The 24883-nt window shown below is 39.2% G+C and overlaps 1 protein-coding gene across 1 annotated transcript in view; it reads left to right on the forward strand.

The window, feature by feature from the left end:
- The window catches only part of NBEAL1 (neurobeachin like 1), a 2263075-nt gene that overhangs the window by 1555710 nt on the left and 682482 nt on the right, over window positions 1-24883 (forward strand). The window contains exon 43 of the mRNA XM_044075407.1: window positions 23588-23712. Within this exon, the coding sequence (XP_043931342.1) occupies window positions 23588-23712 (125 nt within the window). The remainder of the gene's footprint in view (window positions 1-23587; window positions 23713-24883) is intronic.

The following is a 24883-nucleotide window of genomic DNA, read 5'->3' on the forward strand; positions in this document are numbered from 1 at the left end:
ACTTGGACAAAACCAAAGCTTTCAGAAAATCTGAGCAATTGGTAGCATATGTTGCAGGAGCTCAGGGAAAAGCCATTTCAAAACAGACTATTTCAAAATGGATAGGACATTGTATACGTTTCTGCTACATATACCATGGAAAACCTGTGCATAGCAGCATTAGGTCTCACTCCACCAGGGCAACAGCCACTTCAACTGCCTACCTCAGGGGAGTACCTACCAAGGATATTTTGGAAGCAGCAACTTAGAGTTCTGTACACACCTTCACAATGCATTACCATCTGCCTCTGTACTCTAAATCCAGAGCTGGCTTCACCACTGCAGTGCTGCAGGGCCTTATAGCTACCCCTAATGCCTTATAGGACCAGCCACCCTTCCTCAGCTTTGGGATTCTACCCAAGTGTAATGACTGCAACAGTGTAACATGATGAACATAGTACAGTTTTGTATCTACCATAAATGTAGATGTTCAAGTGTAGACACTGCTGCAGTCTAGGTTACCCTCCCTCCTTCCCCTCTTACTTGCTGGTACGTACCTATGTCTTCTACCCTTTACTACCTATGGGGAGTATTTGCTGGTAGCTGTAAGTTGTTTTTTGCTTTTCTTATGTATGTTTTATTAGCAATTGGAATTGCCTACATATTTAGAGGCACCTGACATCTGGGGCAAGAAAAACTGAAGAAAATGGCGTCGGCTGCATCTTATATACCCCTGTCGCACTGACGTCAGGGAGGAGGCGACAGCAACCAACGCCGGACCAAGATTTTGGAACTCTGGCCGACTGCGAGACTGCCTGATGGCAGGAAAACCCTAGTGTAATGACTGCAGCAGTGTCTACACTCGAACATCTACATTTATGGTAGGTACAAAACTGTACTTTTATATAAATGAAAAAAAAAAACATCGACACCACTTTAGTTGCAAACATTATACATCACTTAGTCTATCCAGTCATTGTTAGTTAAGCATCATATGGCTCATTCAAATCCTGCCTCTTAAACCTAGCTCCTTCTCTGCATATATTGTTCCCACAATTCCCTTTTTTCCCTATGTAGTTTGCTCCTTCGCATTTCTAAAAATCCCAATTCCAGTTGTTTTATCTCTGTTACTATATTCAGTACTTCTAATAAAGTTGGTCTAGACTTAGATTTCCATTTCTAGTCATTTCTTTTTTGGAAACCACCATAATTAGACTCAGCAAGGCTTTAATGTGTGTAGACAGTTATGATTCTGTGTCATAGCTCAAAAAAATCATCTCCTCAGTTAATCCAATCCACTCACCCAGCATAGGACAGAGCAGTCTGCAGGGAATCCCTAAAGTCTGCCAGCTCACTGCAATCCCAAATATGTTTCTACTCTGGGTATAAAAATGCCTATATAATCACTTCCAGGCAAATATCCTGTATCTTCTAGACTTTGTTGCATATTTGGGAGATACACGTGTTTCCCCCCCCCCATTGTCTCTTTGTGAATTGCTTATCCACTCTCATTACAATCCTTTCTAAGCTCCCCTGATAGATTCTTATAGTTATCATGCAGTATTTTATATGCTCTACTAATTATTCCTTTAACAGCAACTTCTGTTCTAGGTTCTGTTAAAAACCCTACCAGTGCTGGTCTTTCTTTTAAGAGCACCCTATTTCTTTCTCTCTGCATATACTCTGATATCAATCCTTGATAGGGAAGGCAATCTCTCACCTGTAGTCCAAATAAATTCTTGGCCTGTTCCCATTCTATTACCTTTCCCCTTATATTTATTTCCTCCCAATACCTTGGTTCCTTTGCCAGTTTTCTCCAGTAAATTCCAGCCCTCTCTTGCCTATTATCTGTATTCCTAACCAGAGTCATCTCTATGAGCAGAATCTCTCTTCTCCATTCTCATGCTGGTTTAGTTCTTAGAATACTCCCCATTTTACAAATTTAATACTCTGTACGATTTTTGTTGTTCTCCTTAAGAGTCTGCATCCAAAGTTCCAGTCTCTCCTTATCTCTTGAGCTTCTCCAGTGTATCATCATCATTCCTTTTCACTTTGAGTTAGTTTTCTGCTTGTGCTACGTATATAGCCTTAACTGTTTTGATCTAAAATACCCCCTCAAATTGGGTAATCCGAGTCCGCTTTGCTCTATTAGAAGAATCAGCTTATCCCACTTCACCCTTGCTGTCTTCCCTTCCCAGATAAAATCCTTCAACTCTTTTTTAATTGCTATCCACAGCTTCTTCTCTGGTTGATAAAAATATGCCTGACCTATGTGTAAGACTAAAGGGACTAAAACATTTTAATTGCTTGTATCTTAGTCTCCATGTCCATATAACAAAGCTTCTGGTTTCTCGATTTTTGTAGTATCTTCTGTTTAGTCTCTTCCCACATGGCCTCTAGCTGCCACAACAGAGTCATTTGTAATCCATACTCCTAAATACTTCATTTTATCATGTCCCCATAAATATGGATATTGTTGGAACAATTTATGTGTAGGTACATAATTTACTGCTATTGTCTTTATTTTAGCTTCATTAATTTTGTATCCCGAGAAGATATGAAACTGTCTTAAAATACTCCACAACACTGTAATCTCTATTTCTAGTTTTGTCATGTATAAAATAATATCTGCAAACAGAGCCAGCTTTTCCTGACTACCATTATATCCTTGCATTTCTGAGTCCGTTATTTTCTTTGCCAGTGGTTCTAAATATAATGCAAACAACAAAGGGGAAAGTGGACATCCCTACCTGGTTCCTCTATTCAAGCATAAGTTATCAGAGAGGACCCTACCCACTTTAATTTTCACTTCCATACCTCCCAACTGTACCAAATTACTCATTTTTTTACTGAGTTTTGGGGTCCAAATAATGGGGTGCCATGATTCCAGAGTGGCACCCCTTCATTTCTGACTTTTTCCCAGCTTTTTTTATTTTTAAAATTTTTTCCCGTTTTTGAGCTGACGTCATCACGTGTATGATTATGTCAGCTCCGTTGGGGCTACCAGCCTGTTGGAATTGACCTCAAGGGGCTCAGTGCACACATTTCTGACTGGCTCACTTTGTACGCATTTCCGTTGGAAATGCGACCATTTTTTATTCAAATGGATTCTGCGAGCATCGTTCTTTTTTTATTATCTGCAAGCAGGGGGATTATCTTTGGCATTTCAAATGGATCTACAATGAGCAGAAACAGGGAAGTCCTGGGTGAAATGAACAGACTCTGGCTGAAATTTGAAACATTTCTTGTGTGCGTGTGTGAAAATGCCCCACTTTAATACACCTAGTGGCTCGAGGTACTCATGCTCAAACCCTGTACCTTGGGTACAAGGTAAAAAGAGCCTAAAGTCACTAGCCACCACCACTTGTGCATTTATGCCTCATAGTTTTGATCTCTTCCTCATAAAATCTGTGGTTTTCAAGATTTTTGTGACAAATCACTAAAGGATTGAATTCACTAAATAGTGACAGGCATTTGAATTTCAGACTTCATATTCTTCAGAAAATAAATGGTAACACAAAACCTTTTATTCTAGCAATTTTCTAAGTTTATAAGATCCGTATTGGTTTTCAGGATTGTGACAAATCACTGAAGGATTGAATTCACTAGATAATGACAGGCATTTGAATTTCAGACTTCATCTTCTTCAGAAAATAAATGGTATTTGACATTTGTCCCTATTTTGGAGCTGTATTCCCCCATTATTGGCTTTGTCCAGGTTTTTTGTGCTAAGCGGTTGAGAGTTATGGTGAGAAGTGAAAATTGAATTCACTAAATGAGAGCCATTCAAGTTTCAGTCTTCCTACCTTTCAGGAAACTGCTAATTTGGCATAGTGGGAAGTTGCTCTTACTGTAGTACACAGGGTCCTTGGTTCAAGACTTGGCAGCAAAATCCATCGTGGTAACACAACATTTTATTTATTTTATTTATTTATTTATTTTACATTTGTTGACCGGGATAGTCCGACTGGATGCATGTCCATTTTCAGCTGAGGCCCAGGGAGAAAAGTTCCAGGTAAACAGAAACATTAAAAGCATGTTACAGTTATAATTTTGACAGAGTACACAAGCAAACAATAATAAACATGTTCCAGATGTTAGAGTTAAATCCTAGTGAAAGCCAGGGGTAAATTAAACAGTAGCTGATTAATAGATTTTACATAATCTAGAAGAGCCAGGCTTGATATAATGACATAACCAGTTTAGTGCCAGATGTTGTTTGAGTCTAGTTTTAAATTTACCTAGGGAGGAGAGTAAAGTAATGTCATCTGGAAGTGTGTTCCAGGATCTGCCTACAGAGTTTGCAGAGAGAGAGTCACCAGCTGCATTGTTAATTTTGCTTGTCTGAATTAGTAGTCTGTTAGAGGATCTAAGCAGTCGCGGATTATGATAGGGATGATAAGATTTTTAAGTGCAGGAGTATTATCCGGATTATAAAGGATTTTATAAGCCATGATCAGTTGGTAATACTGAATTAGACTGGGTAGTTCAAGCCAACCAAGCTGGCTAAGATTGATGCAATGATGTGTCCCAAAAGGCAGCCCAGTGGCAAACCTGGTGATGTGCTTGTAGCAGGTTGAGAGTTTAAGTACAGAATTGTTTATATTCGAGAGTATAGGGGATGAATACAGAAGTGTTGAGAGAAGGTGAAAGCGAGCTATGGCAATTTTAGCTGGAGGGGTTAGGAAGGCTTTTATTCTGCAAAGTGACCCTAGTTTTTTATTGATAGTTTTGATAGATTCATTTACATGTAGGTCGAATTTTAGATTATCTATGACACCTAGTAGTTTTGTAGAGGGGTCAGGGGAGATTTATGTGCCATCATTTGCATTTATGGTAAAGGTAAAAGCAGGAGACCTTTGTGTTGGTGAGAATAACAGCATTTTTGTTTTTTTGGGGATTTAGTATCAAACGACGTTCAGAAAACCAGTTTTCTATAGTCTTAAAGGTGGACTGGGTAGCAGACCATAAGTCTGTTGGAGATGTGGCAGAGCAGATCAGGATGGAGTCATCAGCGTATTGGATACAGCTGACTTTTGGAATGACAGTGCATAGGTCGTTAATGAAGATGGAAAACAGCAGGGGACCTAGTATAGAGACTTGTGGTGCTCCAAGAGTGTTGGGTAGTAGGTTAGAGAGTTTGTTCTGCCAAAGAACAGCCTGCTGTCTTCCATTCAGGTAGGATGTAATCCATTGAAGGGCCTTAGTATCTAGACAGAATGTTTGCAGGGTGTGTATTAGAAGTTGGTGTAAACCATGTTGAATACCTTGGAAAGATCCAAGAACAGGGCGGAGGATAGGTGATTGTTGCGATTATGGTGTTGGTGAGAGCTAGTAGGGCTGAAGTAGCACTGTGGTGTGGACGGAAGCCATGTTGGGTATCTGCCATAAGGTGATTTTGGAGTAGGTGGTGCACGAGTTGTCTGTGAATACATTTTTCCATAATCTTTGCAAGTGGAGAGAGTATGGTTATTGGTCTACAATTGGAGAATTCAGTAGAGCTGCCTCCTTTATGAAGTGGGATTACATAGGATATTTTCCAGTTGGTGGGAATTTTAGCTTCTGTTGTGGTTTGATTAATTAGTATTGATACTGGATAGGCAATAGCATCAGCTGATTTTTTGAAGGTACTCGGCGGGGAGTTGATCAGCAGAAAGTGTGGTGGGTTTTAATTTTTTGATGAAGGTACGGATAAGTGACGTGGTCACTGATTGGAAGCTGAATGAGGGTAAGTTTCTAGGGGTGGTACTTTCAGGACCAGGGGATCTAGGACGTAGTTGGCTTGCTAGGGCTTGAATTGTCTCAGTAAAGAATCAGTTAAAACTATCTGAAACATCCTCTGGGCATTTATCAAAAGTAGTAACTTATCCTAGCAACTTTCCAAAACTGTTTGTTCCCAACCCCCAAAAAAATGAAATCGAAAATAAGTGCGAGAAGCTGTGCAAGATGCCTATGGCTTACACTACTGTCATTCTCTCTCTCTCTCTCTCTATATATATATATATATATATATATATATGGAATACATTCATTTGAGCGACCTTTACCTTTCCTTGATCGGGTATAACACCGATTCAAATCTCAGATTTCTCAGTGACGAATGGTCGGAATGTCATACAAAACACCAAATGCGATATTTCCGACTGCTCTACCACCTAAGCAGGTGCTACCATGAGTCAAATGTGGGGGGGTATTTTGTGTTTCGCAACAATTGCATTCTCATTTATGAGAACTTGCCGCACTGCTTTCAAACATTTTCCGATTGGCCATCCACCGGCCGATCAAATGAATGTATACCATATATATATATATATATATATATATATATATATATATATATATATATATATATATTATGTGGGTGTGGAAGTAGACTTTTATGATGGACATGTTCTGAATTGGGCCGTTTTGTCATTATTGGTTCGTGCATTTTCTATTGCCTACCGGAAAAAATATTCAAACAATAATTTTAAAATGCGCTCTGTCTAACAAGTGTGCTATATTATACAAGGAATATAATTTAATAAAGTTAGTAAGGTGTATCAAAAAACACATGCATGTTTCTTGTTTTGTGTGCAAGGGGCCAATGATCTGACAACAGCCCAAAGGTAATCTTTATCCACCACTGACCAGATGCATTTTCTTTGGATGTGGTGTGGGTTTCAATGCTGTTTCAATGAATGTGAGTTTCAAGGGCAGAGAAGTTTTTGTGCCATGTCTGTTTTCATTGTGAGACAGTATTGCTTTGTTTAGCAGATGTCTATTAGTGTTTGTGCACTGTGCTGTAAACTGTAAAAATAAAATCCAAATAATCATTGTAGAAGTAAAGCAGTATGCACACCTTTGTGTTTATGGTAAATGGGGTGAAATAGATAGGTAATGGGACATTGGAATGGCTGCAGGGGGACTCTGGTGCCTTATTTTGATGGTCTGTTCTTCAGTTTGCATTTGAAAATTGGTATCCCACAATTCCATTGGAGTGGGCAGGGTTGCATAATTATGTATGCAAATTTGATGTTAATCAACGTACATATTTGTACCTATTTTTCATGGACCTTGTCCAGATTTTTGATGTTTCCAGGTTGAGAGGTATGTTCACTTCCAATCTCTCATATATACTCCTAGTCAACCTTATAATTATATTAGGGAAATCAAATGCTTCCATTGCCCTGCTCATGAAATCCCAGTCTACTCTGTCAAATGCTTTCTCTGCATTAAGACCCAACACTAAAAGTGGTGTTTTCTGACATTCTCTGTCCCTCTGCATCATCAATGTTCTCTTCATATTGTCAAATGTTTGCCTCCCCTCCACAAAACCACACTGATCCATATATATCAATTTTGGTTCATAGGTTGGTACTAGGCTATCAGCCCTAGGGCCTATACAAGCCTAGCCATAACAATTCCCTAGCTATTTCTTCCCACAATATTTACTTCCTTGGACCCCTGTCTAGCAGGGCAACTGACGTAATCCCCGGGGTGAATTTCCTTTCACCCATGCAATCATCAATGTTCCTTTTGAAGAGGGCCAAAGAGCCGCTCTGCTTGACATGTATGGGCAGTCTATTCCAGAGTCTGGGAAGTCTCTGGGTCAGGAACCTATCCCTCCAGCATGTTTTGTTTATTGTGATGACAAGGTTAGATCCCTGGAGCGTGTGGCTCTGAGGGATTGGGATTTCTTTAAGTGTAACATGTCCAGCAGCTCTGGGTTTGACATGGCCTTATATGTTAAGCAGAGATCGCCTTGGAGTAGACGATATGCGACAGAGTATAGCTGGAGTTTTTTTAAGGCAGTCAGCATAGGGCATCTGCTTTAGGCCTGTGATTCTTTTAGTGAGGTATTTCTACAGCCTTTCCAGTTGTTGCAGATGTCTTGAGAGGTGCATACCAAATGGGGCATTGTATTCTATAATGGGTCTAATGAGGGATGAGTACAGTGGGACAATGACCTCCTTTTTTCTAGATGAAAAGCCCTTAGTGATAAGGTGTGCCACATAGAAGGATTTCCTGACTGTTGTGGTGATGTGGTTATTGAAGGTGAGACCACTGTCCACCTGTGTCCCTAAGTCTCTTATCACACTTTAGGTGTTTAGTGTACTGCCACCTATGTGGTAATTCACGGGTACATGTTTTTTCCGAAAGGGGATAGCTATACATTTCTTGGCATTGAGCTTGAGCCCATGTCTCTGGCACCAAGCGTCTGTTTCTGTAAGGCCCTTTTGTAGAGTATCCACATCATTTGAGGATTCAATAATGGCGCCCAGTTTGCAGTCATCTGCGAACTTTGTTAGCCAGAGTCCCTTAGTGTTGGTCTGTACTTCAGAGAAGTAGATGCCAAACAAGAGAGGTCCCAGGACTGTACCCTGAGGGACTCCACTTGTCTGGAGCTGGATTTGGAGTCAGCTACTTTTACAGTGTGGGTTCTGTCAGTAAGCCAGTTGACAACCCATCAAGTGATGTAGGGATTAATGCCCAGCTTAGTAAGTTTATCTATGATTCCAGAGTGGGGGATGGTGTCAAAGGCCTTGGGGAGGTCCGCATAGGCTGTGTGGACTGCCTTTCCCTTGTCCACGGCTCTGGAGACTGATTTGAAGAAGTCATTCAGGTTCAGGAGACAAGATTGGCTTTTCACGAACCCTGCTGAGTGGGGTCCAGTGTTTTAAGGTTGCCAATGTCTTTGTTTATAAGTTCCATGGTAATATGTTCCATGGCCTTGCAGATCAGGCTCGTCAGACTGATGGGGCGGTAGTTCCCGGGATCAAAGGTGGGATCCCCCCTTGTGGAGTGGGATAACTGTAGCTGTGCGGCACTCAGTGGCCACGAAGCCTGAGGTGAGGGTGTGATTAAACATGACACTTAGGTGAGGTGCCAGTTCATTTGGTAGTTCATGTAGTACACAGCCTGGGATGTCATCTGGTCCCACGGATGCTGTATTCTTAGCTTTAAAGAGTGCGTTTTTTTACCTGTGTGGCCATTATTACCTGGATTTGGCAATCTTCCGGTATTGAGATGGGCCATTTAGGGGGTGAAGTTGGCACTGAATCTGTCTGCCAGGATATTGGCAATATCCTTGGGATCAGTATATTTAATGCCATTCTGTTGTAGCTCAGAGCAGATCTGAGCATTGCCATTTAGATTCTTGACATAGTTATAGAATGCCTTGTGGTTGTCTTTGGAATCTTTGGCAATTTTATTTTCGTAACTAGCTTTGGAGGATTTTATGAGGGATCTCAGCTTCTTATTGAGGCTGGTAAGGGAGTTTTTTTGTATCCGGGGCTTTTCCTCTTTTCTGCAACAGTTTCTTCCTTTTGTTGTAAAGTTTGTTTATGGCAGGGGACCACCAGATTGGCTTCCTTTTTTTTGGAGGAGAGCATCTTGGTTCTATTTGGGATGGCATGATTCATGCATGAGTGGATGTGCTCTTACAGTGCCTTAGTGTAGGACTCAGCAGTCGAACTTTCAGTTCCCGTCTGCATGGATGTCATGAAGTTTGTAACTTCTGACTTGAGTAGCATGAAGTTGGCTTTGGAGAAGTTTTTTTATGGAGGTTTCCTTACTAGGGGGTTGGGTTGGGATATGGATGTTAAGGGTGATTAGCTTATGGTCTGACCTAACCAACGAGGGGGTGACCATAGGTGTGGAGCATCGATTTCCCATGTTGGTAATGACCAGGTCTAGGATATTGGAGCCCCTGGTTGGGACTATGGATTTAGTTGATCCAGGGCATTGGAATTTATGAATTCCTAGAACCGTTGGGCAAAGGTATTGGTACACGAGTAGTTTTCCCAGTTAATGGCAGGGTAGTTGAAATCACCCAGTATTAGGGTGTTTGGTTGTATATTACTATTTTCAATTATGTTTAGAAAGGTGTAGTGAGAATCTTGGGGCATGGTGGGGGATCTGTAGCAAGCTACAATTTGGATTGTATTCTTACCTAGTGTTAGTTGCACCTGAGGAATTTCAGACGCATTGTGTTGGGCAACTAACCTGGTGGTGTGAATATCCTTGGTGAATATTGACACTCCTCCACCTTTAGTGCTTTGATCCTGGTTTGGTGGCCGAAAAGTGTGGTAAGAGTTGTAGCCTGGTATTGCAGGGGTGCTCTCTGGAGCCTTAAACTAGGTCTCAGTTCCTGAACAGATATCGATGTTCTCCATTTTTAGGAGTGCCTCGAGAGAGTGCATTTTGAGGTTTAGACTTCTAGCATTGAGTAGCATTACCTTCAGATTTTGCATGCTTATACCTGTTACGGTAGTGGTTTTGTCCTTTGAACTTTGCCTGAAAAAGGCACTATGGGGGTGGCAAGAGCCTTAGCCAGTAACCTGAATCCCAGGGGCAACAGGTGCAGACCATCTCTGGCAAAGCATCGTGGTCTGTCGATCATGTTGTCCCAGGCAGACAGATACTTTGAATGACACCAGAAGCTTAGCCAATTGTTGAAGTCTATCATTTTGTCCTTATATGGTATCATTCTGGCGAAGGCAGAATGCTACTCAGGGCTTGGGTCATACCTGCCTGGGCCACATGATCCAAGAGCTCTTCCATGTCTCTCTTCATGTAGTCCAGGGAGGTATGTCTCAAGTCATTCACTCCAACATGTACAATGACAGAGTCATATTTGTACTTGTTGTGGAGTGACTTGAGTGCATGAGTTATGTGGCGGATCGTGGCACCCAACAGGCAGCTCACTGTAATTTTCTCTTTGTTCAGCCTGGTGAGTGGGACATCAGTGTATCTGACTATAGAGTCACCTATGACTAAAGTGTTAGGTATGTTGTCTTGCCTTAGGGGCTGTTGCTAGGTGGCACACTGGTGTTGTGAGCTATGTGACACTTCAATTGTGATTGGTGTTTGTTTGCGTTTCAGCTTCGGAGGTCCTTGTTGCTTGGGCAGGTTACAGTTAAGGGCCTCCACATATGTGGATTTAGTGTTGCTATGTGTGGGTGTTGGTAGTGTGAGTTTAGAAGGGCTATGTGTTGCTTGAGGTGTAGTGCTGGTGTTAACCTTCTCCTCTTGACTGTCTAGCACAGTCTTGGGTGGAGAGAGCTTTGCTTCCAGTTTGGCTATGTAAATGTATCTCTCACAGGTTGTAGTGTTGGGTGGGAGGAGGAGAGGGTTGTCTGTGTACATGAGGCAATTGCTGCATTGCCCCATTATGCCCATATTCACCAGGTGGACAGGAGAAATCAACGGAAGCTGACCCTTGGACATGCCTGGTTTGGTGCTTTTTTTTGAAAAGTACAGGAGCTGTTTTCCTTTACCTTAGCAAGGTACTTTGCAATTATAGGCTGTTTAGTGCCTATGATTAATTTCTCCTTATTACTAAGGAGAGATGAGTGATTTTATCAGTTTAAGGCTTCCTAGTGCTTTCCAGCAGGTATTGGAGCAAGTGCTAGTCACAGGGATGCTTAAAGGTAAGATGAAAAAAAAAATGGTTTATCCTAAACACTGCAGTGTGCACTAGAGAAGTTAGATGTGAAAGTAGGTAACTTAAGTTTTATCTGTCTAAAAAGTTAAGTTTTAGTGGAGAGTCACTATTTTTAAAACAGCAAGATAGACTGAAAGGGGGGTATCACTTTTGCCATTCTTTTAGCCATTATAGACATAAGCAGTTTATTGTCACTGTTTAGTATTGAAATGGGCCTATATGAAGCTGGATCTGATGGATCTTCACCCTCTTTAGGTATTACCATTACCACCACCTTCTTCCAGGGTGCTGGTACTTCTCCTCCTTTTAAAATACTGTTAAACAAAACCTTTCAGATCTTTATCAGTTTTTTCTCTCATAGCTTCCAAACTTCCACAGGAATACCATCTATTCCTGGAGACTTTCCTGTAGATTGGTTATACATCACAAGTTTTAACTCATCTCCTCCTCTCCTGTTAGTAATTGAGCCTCATCTACCTCTAACCTTGGTATATTTAATTCTTCCATAAACATTTCCATTTGTAACTTTTCTTGATTTCCATATTTCTCTGGTTTATACAAACTTTCATAAATCTTCCAAAATATTTCTAATAATTCTACAGGATCTCTTATCTTCCTTGTTATAGGCTCCCTAGGCTTGGTGACAGGCCCTTCTGCTTTCTGTTGAATGAGTCGTTGTGCTAAAAGTTTTTGTGCTCTAGAATTATCAAAAAAACAGTTGCTTAACAGCAGCCTTTTTAAACTCATGCGTATTATTGAGGTAATCCCTTCTTTGCTGTTTAGCATTCTGCAGTTGCTCATTTTCTTGTTTTGAGACATTACCCCTATTTTGCAATACTTTAACATTTGTCAGTCCGTCTAAATAATTCTTGTTACTTCTTAACCATATCTCCCTTTCCTTTATTTCCACCCTAGTTTTAAACTCCACTTTAATTTTATCCCACTCTCTAACTGTATTTTTCAGAAGAAATTTCTTATCTTCTCTAGTAGCTCCTGAATTAATTCCCAAACCCATTCCTTAAATTCCTCTCTTTTAGGCAATAGGTGGGAAAGCGACAGTGTCTCATTTTTATTTCATTACCTTGTGTCTTTATTTTAGTTATTATTGGTGCTTGATCTGAAATCGTTATTGGGTATGTTTCAAGAACTTCAATTAAATGCATATGTTCCTGGGAGTTGCAAAATCTGTCTAGCCTAGCCCAGTTTTTGTATCTTGGAGAATAATATGTAAATTCACTCCGAACTCCTAGTACTGAATGCACATCTTCTTGCCAAACATTTTCATAAATGTCTTCAAAACTCTACCCTCTTTTGTTATATTTTCCCTTCTAGGTCCCCCAGACGTATCTTCAATGTTGCAAACCAAATTCCAGTCTCCACCTATAAGTAATATTCCTTGCTGAAAGCTGATCATTTCTCCCAGAGTTTTCTTAAGCTCCATTATAGCAGTTTTAGGTGGAATGTAAATGCGTGCCAGTGTAATCCTCCTCCCTTGCCAGTAGTGCCTAAGTACTATACATCTTCCATTCTTATCTTTTTTCCTCTTCTATCACTATTGGAGCTCCTTTTGCAGTTAATATAAGTACTCCTCTTTTCCTTTGCCCCAGATATTCCACTGAATAACCATCCTGAAAACCTTTCTGTATCAAATTCACATGTTCATTTCTTTCCAGGTGTGTCTCCTGTAGCATAGCTATTTGTACTCTATATTTTTAATACAGTTCACTACTATCGCTTTTTTATATTTATCTGTAAGACCATTCAGATTGAAAGACATTACAGAAAGCATCATTTTCTTATATAATTATTACCACCTTTTATGTATAACTGCTTTTTTGTTAAATGTCTAGTTCTAACGTTTATGTTGCATGCATATACTGTTCGCATGTTTGTGCAGTATTACAGTACAGTTATTTTGCAAAATACAACCATTTTGGAGCATATTTCGCAAAGTACAGTATTTTGAAGAGTTTATTGTGCTTTTGAATGTTATTACAGTCACACATAGCAGCTTGTTCTTATATAATTACAAGGGCCATATTTTCACTGTGTTTGGGCATACTTTGTTGACATGGCAGACAGATTTCAAAACCAGGTCCATTTGTGTTTGACAATAATATTGCAGAGAACTGGAGAGTGTTTGAACAAGAGTACAATATTTTCATACAGGCTGCATTTTCTGATAAAGGTGACCATAGAAAGGCATTTATTCTGCTTAATTTAGCTGGGTCAGAATCCATAGAAAGGGAGCGTTCATTTGTGTATGCACCTGCTGTCTCTGCAGGAGAGGGGGAAAACCATCATATAGTTGTACCAGCTGAGTCAAAGGAGGACAATGAGTGCTTAAAATATAAATTTAGAGAAGCACGTAACCCCCAAATGAATGTTGCAATGGAAAGACGCTTGTTTTACACAACAGATCAAAAGCCTGATGAAACTTTTGCAGCATATATAAATGATTTGAGAAACGGCTAAAACGTGCAGATTTGGTGATTTAAGGGATGAGTTGATAAGACAGACTTTTGTGTGGTATTAAGGATGATACTGAGAGAGAGACTTTGCTTCATGACAGTAATTTAACTTTGAATAAGACCATTGTGATTTGTCAGAAATTTGAGCTTACAGAAAAGCACACAGATATGCTTACAAATGAGAAATGCATGCTTCCAGTAACCTCTGAAGCTAACGTTGATTGTATGCAGCACATGGTTAATAGAAACAGACCCAAGCACATGGCAGCAACTGCAAACCCTGCAACAGTCACTGGGAAACCCTGTAGCTTTCTAGCAGATTCCAGAGCATGCACAGTCTCAGTGAAGCATAAGAGTGAGTCAGCAAACTCAAAGAATGGGCCCCCAGCCAGTTTCATTGCCAACTGTTGTAAATGTGGAAGTCATGAGCCTAAAAGGGAAAAATGTTTAGCTTTTGGTCAACAATGTCACAGATGTAATAAGTGGAATAATTTCAAAAGATTTTGTAAATCAAAAGGGACACGTTCTTTTATTAATAGGGGGAGCATTCAAAGAAAAAGGTCGATCAGTTAGAAAGCTATGACCCTACTTTCTATGTTGATGGTGCATCAGTACTTCATGAAACAGTCAGTGCAGTAGATTTATGGGCAAAAAATGAAGCATTTTTTACTACTCGGATAAATGGAAGACCCATAGAGCTCAACGTTGACAGAGGTTCAAAGTGCAATGTTATGTCTGCAGAAACATTTGCTAGAGTGTGTGCTGGTGAGAAGCTTGATTTGGCAAAGTGTGTAAAGCTTGCTGCTTTTATGGTGCTAAAGAGATTCAAACTGAGAGCTCAGTAGTACTTTCCTATTGCTCTGCTGGGAAAAGCTACGACATTTTTATTTATTTATTTTACATTTGTTTACCGGAATAGTCTGACTGGACTGGATCCGTTTACAGAAGAGGCCTGGGGAGAAAAGCTCCACATATATTAACAGAAACACTAGAATTTAATACATAGTAGTAAAAACTGAGAATAACACATTGTAATGGGAAATATCCAGCTAAGACAGAAATGTAAAACAGACAGGATACAACTTAGCAGTTAAACAGACAGAAAACATTTTAGCATTGAGTCATTACATACATCATGTTAGAATGAAGTAGCTATATTAAAGAGAGAAAAATTGTTGGATGTAAAAACAAAATTGTAGCATTTACAATAGGGAAGTAATAAGCCCTTCCAATTTTCCACAGAGCTAAAGCAGTGATTTTAGGTTATGTATGGGCATAGCCAGGTGCTTCTGAGATGTGATTTTAGAGAGTTTTTGAAGTTTGAGATGGTGGGGATGGAGGTCAGTGAAGGGGGAAGGTTGTTCCAGTTTCTAGCAATGGTGTGAGAGAAAAGTGCATTGCCAGCAGTGTTGTTAGCCCTAGAGATGCATAGAAGTGATTTGACACTAGAGCAGAGTGTGCAATTTGTTGCATAGTAGGTAAGTAGTTGACTTAGTGATGGGGTTTTGTCAGGATACTTCAGAATGCTATAGACAATGACCAGTTGGTGGTAATTTAGTAGTTGAGGACATTATAACCATTTTAGGTCCCTTAGAGCTATACAATGGTGGGATCTGAAGGGTGGCATTGTTAGCAAATTTGGCACTATTATTATAGCATGTCTCAAGTTTGTCAAGGTCAAGTTTTCTAATATGAGTAAGAATCGGTGCTGCATACGTTAGTGTGGACAATAGGTGAGTTTGGGCTAGGGTGATCCATGCTTGATCTGAGAGGTAATATTTGTCTTTGTATAGTGAACCCATTTTCTGTGAACCTTTTTGATGGTTTAAGAGAGATGGACATCCAAAGAGAAGTTTTTTTTCAATCTCAACACAGAGGAGTTTGGTATGGTCAGAAGGAGAAATTATAGTACCATTTTTGGAGGTAATAGAAAAGGAAAGAGGAGTAGATTTTGATTTGTTGGGGGTAAATAAAAGCAATTTAGTTTTATTATGGTTAAAGATGAGTTGGATATTTGTGATCCAACTTTCCACAAAGCTAAAAGATTCCTGTGTGTGTTGTTGAATAGTGGAAAGAGGTGGGGCTGAGCAGATTAAAGTTGAAACATCTGTGAACTGTATAAGTGTGGCAAGCTGGCTGGAAGTATGTATATTGTTATTGTAGATAGAAAAGAGAAGTGGGCCCAGTACTGAGCCTTGAGGTACACCTATGAAAGTTGGAAGTAGTGGAGATAGTGCCCCTTGCCATTGGACAGATTGTTGCCTATCAGCTTGATAGTTCTTAAACCAGGCAATAGTAGAAGGGGCAAAGCATAGGGACGCTAGTGAATCTAACAGTAGGGAGTGTGAGACCATATCAGATGCTTTGGATAGATCCAAAAATATAGCAGCTGTATATAGTCATTTCTGTATTAATTTACTAGATTGGTAAATGAGATAAAAATGGTAGTTGTACTGTGGTGTGGCCGGAACCCATGTTGTGTGGTGGAGAGGAGTTTGTGTGTGTTCAGGAAATGCAAGACTTGAGAGTGAATACATTTCTCTAGCAGTTTGGAGAGGGGAGAGAGAGAATAGCTATAGGACGGTAATTGGAGAAGTCGTAGGAATTTACCGCGTTTATGAAGAGGAATAATATAAGACACTTTCCACAGTTGAGGGATGTAGGATTCTTTTATGGAGTGGTTTATGAGGATAGAAACAGGGTAGGATAAGGATTCTGCGGCTAGTTTTCGGAAGTTGGCAAGTTGGCAGGTAGACTAACAGCTGCAGGGATGGTAGGTTTTAATTCCAGAAGTAGTTTTTTTAATTTTGGAGGTAGGAACAGGTGAAAGAGTAAGGGGTGAATGTTATCTAGACACTTGGCTGGGATATGTGGAGGGTTGTTTTTGGACAATTGGCTGGATAATGCCATTATGGATTCTGCAAAATGGTGGTTAAATTGAGAGGCTATATCCATATTTTTATTGGTGGAGTTGGGAGCTGGAGTAGTAATTTTGATTGGTTTAAGTAGGGAGTTAATGGCTTGCCAAAACTTTTGAGGATCTTTTGAGTGTTTTATTTGGACAATAAGAAGGTAGTTCTGTTTATCAAGTTTAGTTTGTATTTTGGCCTGATTCCTAAGCTTTGTATTTTGGCCTGATTCCTAAGATGTTGGTAGTTTTGTTTGGCTTGAATGGTGTTATCTCTCTTCCAGATTTTCCAGGCCTTATCTCTGGACTTTAGTAGAGCTCTTGTGCCCCCACTTAGCCATGGTGCATAGTTAGTCTCAACTCTTAATTTTTGTGATGGGGGCGACTCTGGTAAGGACATCAGTGAAGGTACTGTTAAAGTAGTCAACTGCCTGGTCTAAACCAAGGGAAAGTAGTTGCTCCCAGTTGCATTGCTTTAGAATAGTGTTTAGATGCTGGAGGTTTAGTTTGCGGTCATTTCAGATTTGTCTACAAGTTATGGGCTTAGGTATGTTTGTACATTTACGTACTAGGAATGTAGGGAGGTGGTTATTAAGACTATCTGAAACAGCCTGTTTGGTAGTTTTGCTTAGGGCCATTGACCAGTGTCCAATCAAGGACGGATTCTTTTTGGGATTTTTTTTGTTTCTCTAGTGGGTTCTTTAATAAGTTGAGAGAACCCATAGAGATTTATGTGATTAGTTGGGCTGTTGGAATTGCAGGCCCAACCAGTCAGTATTCAGGTCACCTAGTAGGATTGTTTCATGCAGGAGATTATCTCTAGTCCATTGTAGGATTTCCTCAATTATAGGAGAGTTATTTCCTGGAGGGGTGTAACAGCAGAGAATGTTAATTATTTTTGTTTTTTTATATACAGGACAGACTCAAGGGTTTCGGCATTATTAAATTTAGGTAGAGGAGTTTGAAGAGGTTTAAGGTTCAGCATGTTTTTAAAGAGAATTGCAACTCCACCTCCTTTTCTACCCACTCTAGCTAGCCTTAAGATATTATAACCTGGAGGGAGGATCTCTTCATTTTGGGTACTGGGTTTTAACCATGTTTCTGTTATGGTCAGTATATCAGGAGTTTAGAGAGGTCTAAACGCATGCAGGTCAGGTAGTTTGTTAGATATACTCCTTGTGTTAATATTAAGAATTAAAAGATCAGATATCTGTTTAGATTTGAGTATAGCTTTGAGGGGACCTGGGTTTGGGTGTATATCTCTTGAGAGAAGTCTTTTTGTGATAGATAGAATGTGCTTGATTGTGTGAGTTAGTTCTGTGCTGTATTTAGGTGTTTTTCTAGTATTGCATCTTGGTAAGTAGGCCTTGTGTATATAAAGTATTGTGGTATCATTAAATATTGTAGAGGAGATGGAAAAAGTTTGTGTTTGTTATAGTAGATGTGGAAATATGTGCTGTGTGGAATGTAGTATTGTCTAGTGATATATTAGTATGTATGGATGTGCTGTAGGCTAGTGTTGTGAGAAATAGTGAGAGAGATGTTAGTGTGATAGCTTGCTGTCTGCGATTTATGTTTGGGTACTAGGCTATGTGATGATAGAGGTGTAGTGGTGGTAAAAGGGTGTAATTAGTAGCTATAGTGTGATCAGAAGTAAGTAATATGTATTTTTACCAATTAAACATAATTAGCTAATATCCTTTACTATAGCTACTGTCTTTACCAGTTACCATTAGCTGCATTAAATATAGTTGGTCACTGGTCAAAAAAGTCTTCCATAAACCAAAAAAGAAACCAGCCCAATGTTACCTTACAACCTATATATACATCAATACAAATAAACATACATGGATTTATAAATGAGCAAGTATAAGGCATACAGTCCCAGTTCCAACCACAATGAGAATAGGCAAAATATACTTTTTTCAGCTGGAAGTTCGCAAAGTAATGGCTAGTTAGCATGTATTGATTACCTTAGCCCCAAGGCCTGTAGCATACATGGACTGAATAGGAGCATACACTTGCCGCCAAGCAGCAGAGATTATCTTTGCCCCAAGGCCTGCAACAACAGACAAAGATGAATATATTTTCTCACCATCAAATAAACAAACAGTTGGACAGAACCCCTTAGGTTGAACACAGGTCCGTTGCAAAAGTCCAACCAAAGCACAAGACAAATAGAACCAAAAAGAGATCTTATATGCTTGCGAGTGAACAGCCTCAGTATTTTGCAGCCACAATTATTAACTTTGGGCAACCACACTGACCAATTATTCCACCAAAGTGAAATAAAGGTCCAGCAAATTAAATCATATAGTTAAATACGTTGCCCGATGTTGCCCTTATAAATGTATTATTAAACATCACAAGCTTAGGTAACCCAACAAATTATTCCACAAAAAGTGAACTAAAGGCCTAAAAAATGTAACCTGCAAATTTTGCAGTACAAAAGTTACCAGATCTGTGATACACCACTATAGACAAACTATTGTGCCTGCTGCTATCTTTTCATTATCAGAACAATTTTGAATTTACATCAATATTCTCCACAGGTAACCATCCTGACCCAGTTGTACCACACAAGTGAAGAAAAGGTCTGATTTGATAAATATGCCTATTGGCATTTAACAATAAAGGTTATCCAATATCTAACAAAATAATAACAACAAAGGCTGTTTCTACTCAAACACATAACCCCCATCAGTATCATAATAAGCACAGTAAATTCACTGCTACTTTTAGTATGCGCGTCACTATAAACGCAAAAGGCACATCTAGTCGTTACCCAGATGTCAGCCCATTTGTCAGGCCAGCCCGAAAAGTTCCAGTAACTATGCAGAACAGAGTCAAAGCAGAGCTAGATAAAATGGTGCAGCAGAGTGTAATTTGTCCAGTCCATGAAATTTGAATAAAGCACTGAAAAGACCTCATCATCCATTGCCTACAGTCGAAGAAGTTGCAGCTCTTATGCCAAATGCCACTGTTTTTTCTGTCTTAGATGCAAAGAGTTAATTTTGGCAAATGTTGCTTGACAAGAAGTCCTAGTTGCTTACTACGTTCATTACTCATTTTGCCAGATACAGATTTTTGAGAATGCCATTTGAGATAAATTCTGCCAGTAAAGTCTTTCAGTGTGCAATGGAGCAAATTGTTTTCAGGGTATCCTTGTGCTGTTATTGTAGATCTTTTAGTAGGTGGTCATGGTGAAGCTGAGGATGACAGAAACCTTAAAGTTCTGGAAAGAGCACATCAAGTGAATCTTGAACTGAATTCTCAAGTTAAGTAAAGGTACTTATGTTGGTAATTTGTGTACTAGTTCAGACTTACGACCAGACCCTTCCAATCAAATGGCTATTCTTGAGATGCCAGCTCCAGACAATGTTCATGCCCTTCAATGTTTTCTTGGCATGGTTAACTACCTAGGCAAGTTCAATCCAGACTGAAGCAAACTAGCAGCACCACTTAGAGAGCTGACACATAAAGATGTATCCTGGTCATGGTTTCAACAGCACCAGAGGGCATATGATGTCCTGAAACAGAGAATTGCCACTCCACCAACTCACTGATACTATGATGCTCACAAAGCAGTTACTCTTTCCTGTGATGCTGTGAAATTTGGTCTTGGTGCAGTCATTCTTCAAGAGGGTCAACCTGTTGCCTATGAGTCCAGATCTCTAACCCAGACTGAAATGCAATATGCTCAAATAGAGAAAGAACTCTTGACAATTGTGTTTGCATGTTTGAAGTTCCATGATTATATTTATGGTAGACCTATCCAGATCGAAACAGACCACCAACCTCTAGTCACTATTTTGAAAGCCTATGCATACAGCTCCAGCCAGATTGCAATGTATGATGTTGAGATTACAAAAGTACAATTTAATCTTGTCTACACAAAGGGCAAACTTTATCTTGTTGATGCATTGTCCAGATCACCCAGAAATACCACTGAACAGCATGAGAATGAGAAACTTGATTTTGAAGTTATGGAAGTGAGAATTTTCTTCCAGGTGTCTTGATGAGCTTAGAAAGCACACAGCCACAGATCCTGTTTTACAGAAGCTCATCCACTTTATCAGTCAAGGATGGTTGTCAAAGCAATCTAGTTTACCTCAAGAAGTGCAACCTTATTTTTCCTTACAGACATGAGATTTTGTCTGACAATGGTATTGTCATGAAAGGTCCAAAGTAATTGTTCCAAAGTCCTTGAAACGAGTATATTACTATCTTGCATCTTGGCCACCCAAGAACTGATTCTACCAAAAGAAGGGCGAGAGGACTAGTATTTTCACCTTCTGTATCACAAAACATTGAGAGAGTACTTTCATCTTGTTCTGTATGTAATAGTACAAAGTCATATCAAAAGAAGGAACTGCTTCAGGTAAACCAGATTCCTGAACTACCTTGGTCAACAGTAGCCACTGACATTTTCGAACAGAATGGTCAACATTACTTGGTGTTAGTAGACTCTTATTACACTTGGTTCAAGATTAACCTACTTCCTAATCTACATCTAGTACTGTCATTACTAAGATGAAGCATCATTTTGTGGTCCATGGTAGTCCGCACAAAGTTATTTCTGACAATGGCATACAGTTTACTAGTCAGTAATTCAGAAAATTTGCCAAAATTGGGACTTTATCCATGTTATGAGTAGTCCTAAGTACCTGCAGTCAAATGGTTTGGCAGAACATGCAGTTCAAAGTGCAAAACAATTACTAGAGAAGTCAAAATGAGATAATAGTGATGTTTTCCTGAATCTCTTGAATCTCAGAAATATTTCTGTTGATAAACATCTTGGTTCACCTGCCCAGAGACTTCTGTCGAGACAAGCCAGAACCACATTACCTGTCAAGCAGTAGTTTATTGGTTCCAAGTGCTAGGAATTAACAGATCAGTGAAAGCCCATCTGTTAAATAAATGCCTAGCCCAGAAGTCTTATGATAAGTCCAGCAAACTGCTCAATCCATTACATGAAGGAAAGACAGTGAGAATGCAAACACACAAAGGTTATGATCGGATTGGAGTTGTGAAGTGTGTCCATAGCTGAGATCATACATTGTGGAATCACAAGGAGTAGAGTTTAGGCAGAATCGGAAACATTTGATGCCCGTGTCCAAGCCTGTACCACAGCACCCAGCCTGGGAGAAAGACTCTTTATCTTCAGCATTCCAGTTCCAAAGGACATTCCAGTTAATATCCCCGTTTCTGAGATGAATCCTGAAATTCCTGATTCAAGTTGTTCATTGAAGACTGTCCCTTACGCCAAACCCAGTTCTGATTACTGTATTACTAGATCAGGTTGCATTTTCAGGCCATGTTACAGATATACGGCAACTTGGACATGAGCATTGTTTGGTTTTGATGTCTGTATTATTGCATGTCTTATTCCAAAGTCATTTCATTGAGGTTAATGAGGATGTAGATCAATATGTATGCATGCCTTTACGAAGCTTTCTAGGGGCTTGCACAAGTGTATAAGTACTGAGCATGTGAGAGCCTGACTGTCATTTTGTAGTAAGCTACTGAGATGTAAGCATGTATGTCTGTGTAGTTTGTCATTTAATCAGTTTGTTTATATTTTGTAATGCTGCTATCTGTCCTGAGGCGTTTCTATGTAATAAAGCATATAAATGAACTACTCCACCTGTTCGTCATCTATACTAGAGAGGGAAGAGCGACAGGAAGTATGACAATAAATGACAGGTAGGATAATTATATAGGAGGCAAGGATGTGTCCTGGTGAGATTACATAGGTAGGTGTGATGACAGAGAGATTGGTATAATAGTTCAAGCTATTTGAGTAGATACAAAGATGATCATTTGTTATTAGAAGTAGCAGAGAAAGATTGTTAGAACTGGAAGAAAGGGAAGGTTAAGGGTGATAGTGTGGGAAGGACTGGAAGAGTTAAGAAAGATAAGTAATTGGTAGGCTGATTCATCAGCACAGGGAGTTGATGATTGTTTTGTGGAGTTGTGGAATATAAGATGGGAAGTGAAAAAAAATTAGTAGAGAAGATATGAGCAATACAGGTAGAGGTAAAAGATAGAAGGCAAACAAGGGGTAAGTAGTAGTGGAGTAATTGAACTTGCGTAAGGTAAAGGGGGTGGGAGTCAGCCCGGTTTAGAACAGGGACAGATATGTGACTTGAGAAGGAAGTCTATTAGCTTAAACTTGAATTTCTTGAGGTTAGAGGTAGTCCTAATGTGTAATATTTTGTCTTAAAACCCCCTAGTATTTTGATAAATGGTCTTGAATATTCAACATCAGTCTGAGCTACCACCAGTTTAGACAGCTGGCATCTTGGGAGTGTATCACTGCTGCAATACTTTACTGCTATATTGACAGTGCAACAGAGCATTAGAATGTCACCTACCTAATACTCTACTGCGTTTAATTTATTGGAACACAAATCCAGTTATGTGTTATGGATTCTGTCCCTACATCTTTCTGATCTTCCCAAAAGGTGCAAGTGCTTCCTGTGAAGCTACTGAACTGATTTAATTCTTTGTGAAATTTGATGGCCCATTTTGAAAGTCTGGACTGAAAAGGTTCTCTGCTTTTGCAGATCTTTACCCCAGGTTCATCTTTTTATATTCCATGTGGGTCTTGAAGGTTGTCAAAACAGAAATACTTGGTTTCAGATTTTAAACTTTACAGTTGAAGTAGCCTGTAAACAAGATTGCTTGTAGTTAATTTAAAAATGCAGTCAGCAAGAAACTTTCTTGATGATAATACTAGGAAAAATACAAACTGCTGCTGAAAATGTCTGGTTTAAAATTTTCATGTGTGTGTTTCAGTTCCCTTGGATCCTCTGTGATTATACATCGGAAGAGCTGGATCTGGAAAATCCAACAGTATACAGGGACCTCTCCAGACCAGTTGGAGCTGTTACTGATAAGAAAGCGAAAGAGGTCCGAGAAAAGTAAGTGTTCACTGAGAAACTACTTGGTTGCTATGAATGTTTCTAGGAAAACTGCAGATGTCTTGCAAATATTTTATGCTTTGCGTTCACAAGTCAAAACTTTGGGTCTTTACTTGCTTTCTGCACCTCAGTAAACAATCTGTGTGCATTTACACTGGTACTTGAAGCAGTATCATGTAAATTACATAAAAAAATACAAAGAAAATTGAAACTCTTACAGATTTCTACTTCAGTTGTAGAATGTGTAATTAATATATTGTATACTTTTTTTCATTTTTAATATTTTATGAATAACGTAAAACAATAATTTCATTTTTAAAGTGTGTATATAGCTCAGTGTTGCTATTTGGCTTCTGTCTGAAAGTTATTTTGAGATTACTATTTAAAAAGCAGTTCTTTGTTGTTTAATCTTTTAATACATTATGCATGCACTTAACTGACATTATTTTAATTCTGGTAAGTTTAATTTCTTTATCTAAACTCCATTCTCAAAAAAAAAGTAATACAATTTTATAGTTATTATAAATTGCAGCATACACATATTGTCTTTTTTGTGATAGGTCCCTCCTCTGCTGTCCTTGGGCAGTAAGAACCTTGTGTTTTCCTTTTTCTTTCCCTAAAAAACTTAAGTTTGCAACTGTTGTGTAACAAAATCTATATTGTTTTAACAGTATCACTGTCATCTTTCTTACCTAACTGACAATCTTCACATAGCTGAAATATTTATATGTTCCATGCTATTCTTACATATTATTTTTCATTAGTCTCTGCTTTCTTAGTTTTTGTCTGCCAGACACTGCCCCTTCTTTTTTTATTACATCCATGAGTCTAGATTGAAGCTAACCACATAACTCACTAGAACCTTTTTATAATGTGATTTATTTGGTTCAGTACAGTAAGTACCTCTTTCTTTCAATACCACCACCATCTATCCCTTGCCTAAAGGAATGTCTTCTGCAGTATACTGGGAATATTAAATAAATATGTAAGCATGTCCAGGCAAGTATCCTAAATCATCTTGATTTGGTTGCATACTTTGATGGTTTGCAAATCTCTTGCCAGTTGAATTCTCCCAGTCTGTTTTCATCACTTTAGCTTGTTTCTTGTATATTCTATATGCCCTTTTTTATTATTCCCCTCTTCATCTTGGTCCTGTTAAAACTCTTTCTCA

Source organism: Protopterus annectens, chromosome 6.part1 (assembly GCF_019279795.1).
Source record: "Protopterus annectens isolate FY-2018-M chromosome 6.part1, PAN1.0, whole genome shotgun sequence".
In the NCBI taxonomy this organism is placed as follows: domain Eukaryota; kingdom Metazoa; phylum Chordata; order Ceratodontiformes; family Protopteridae; genus Protopterus; species Protopterus annectens.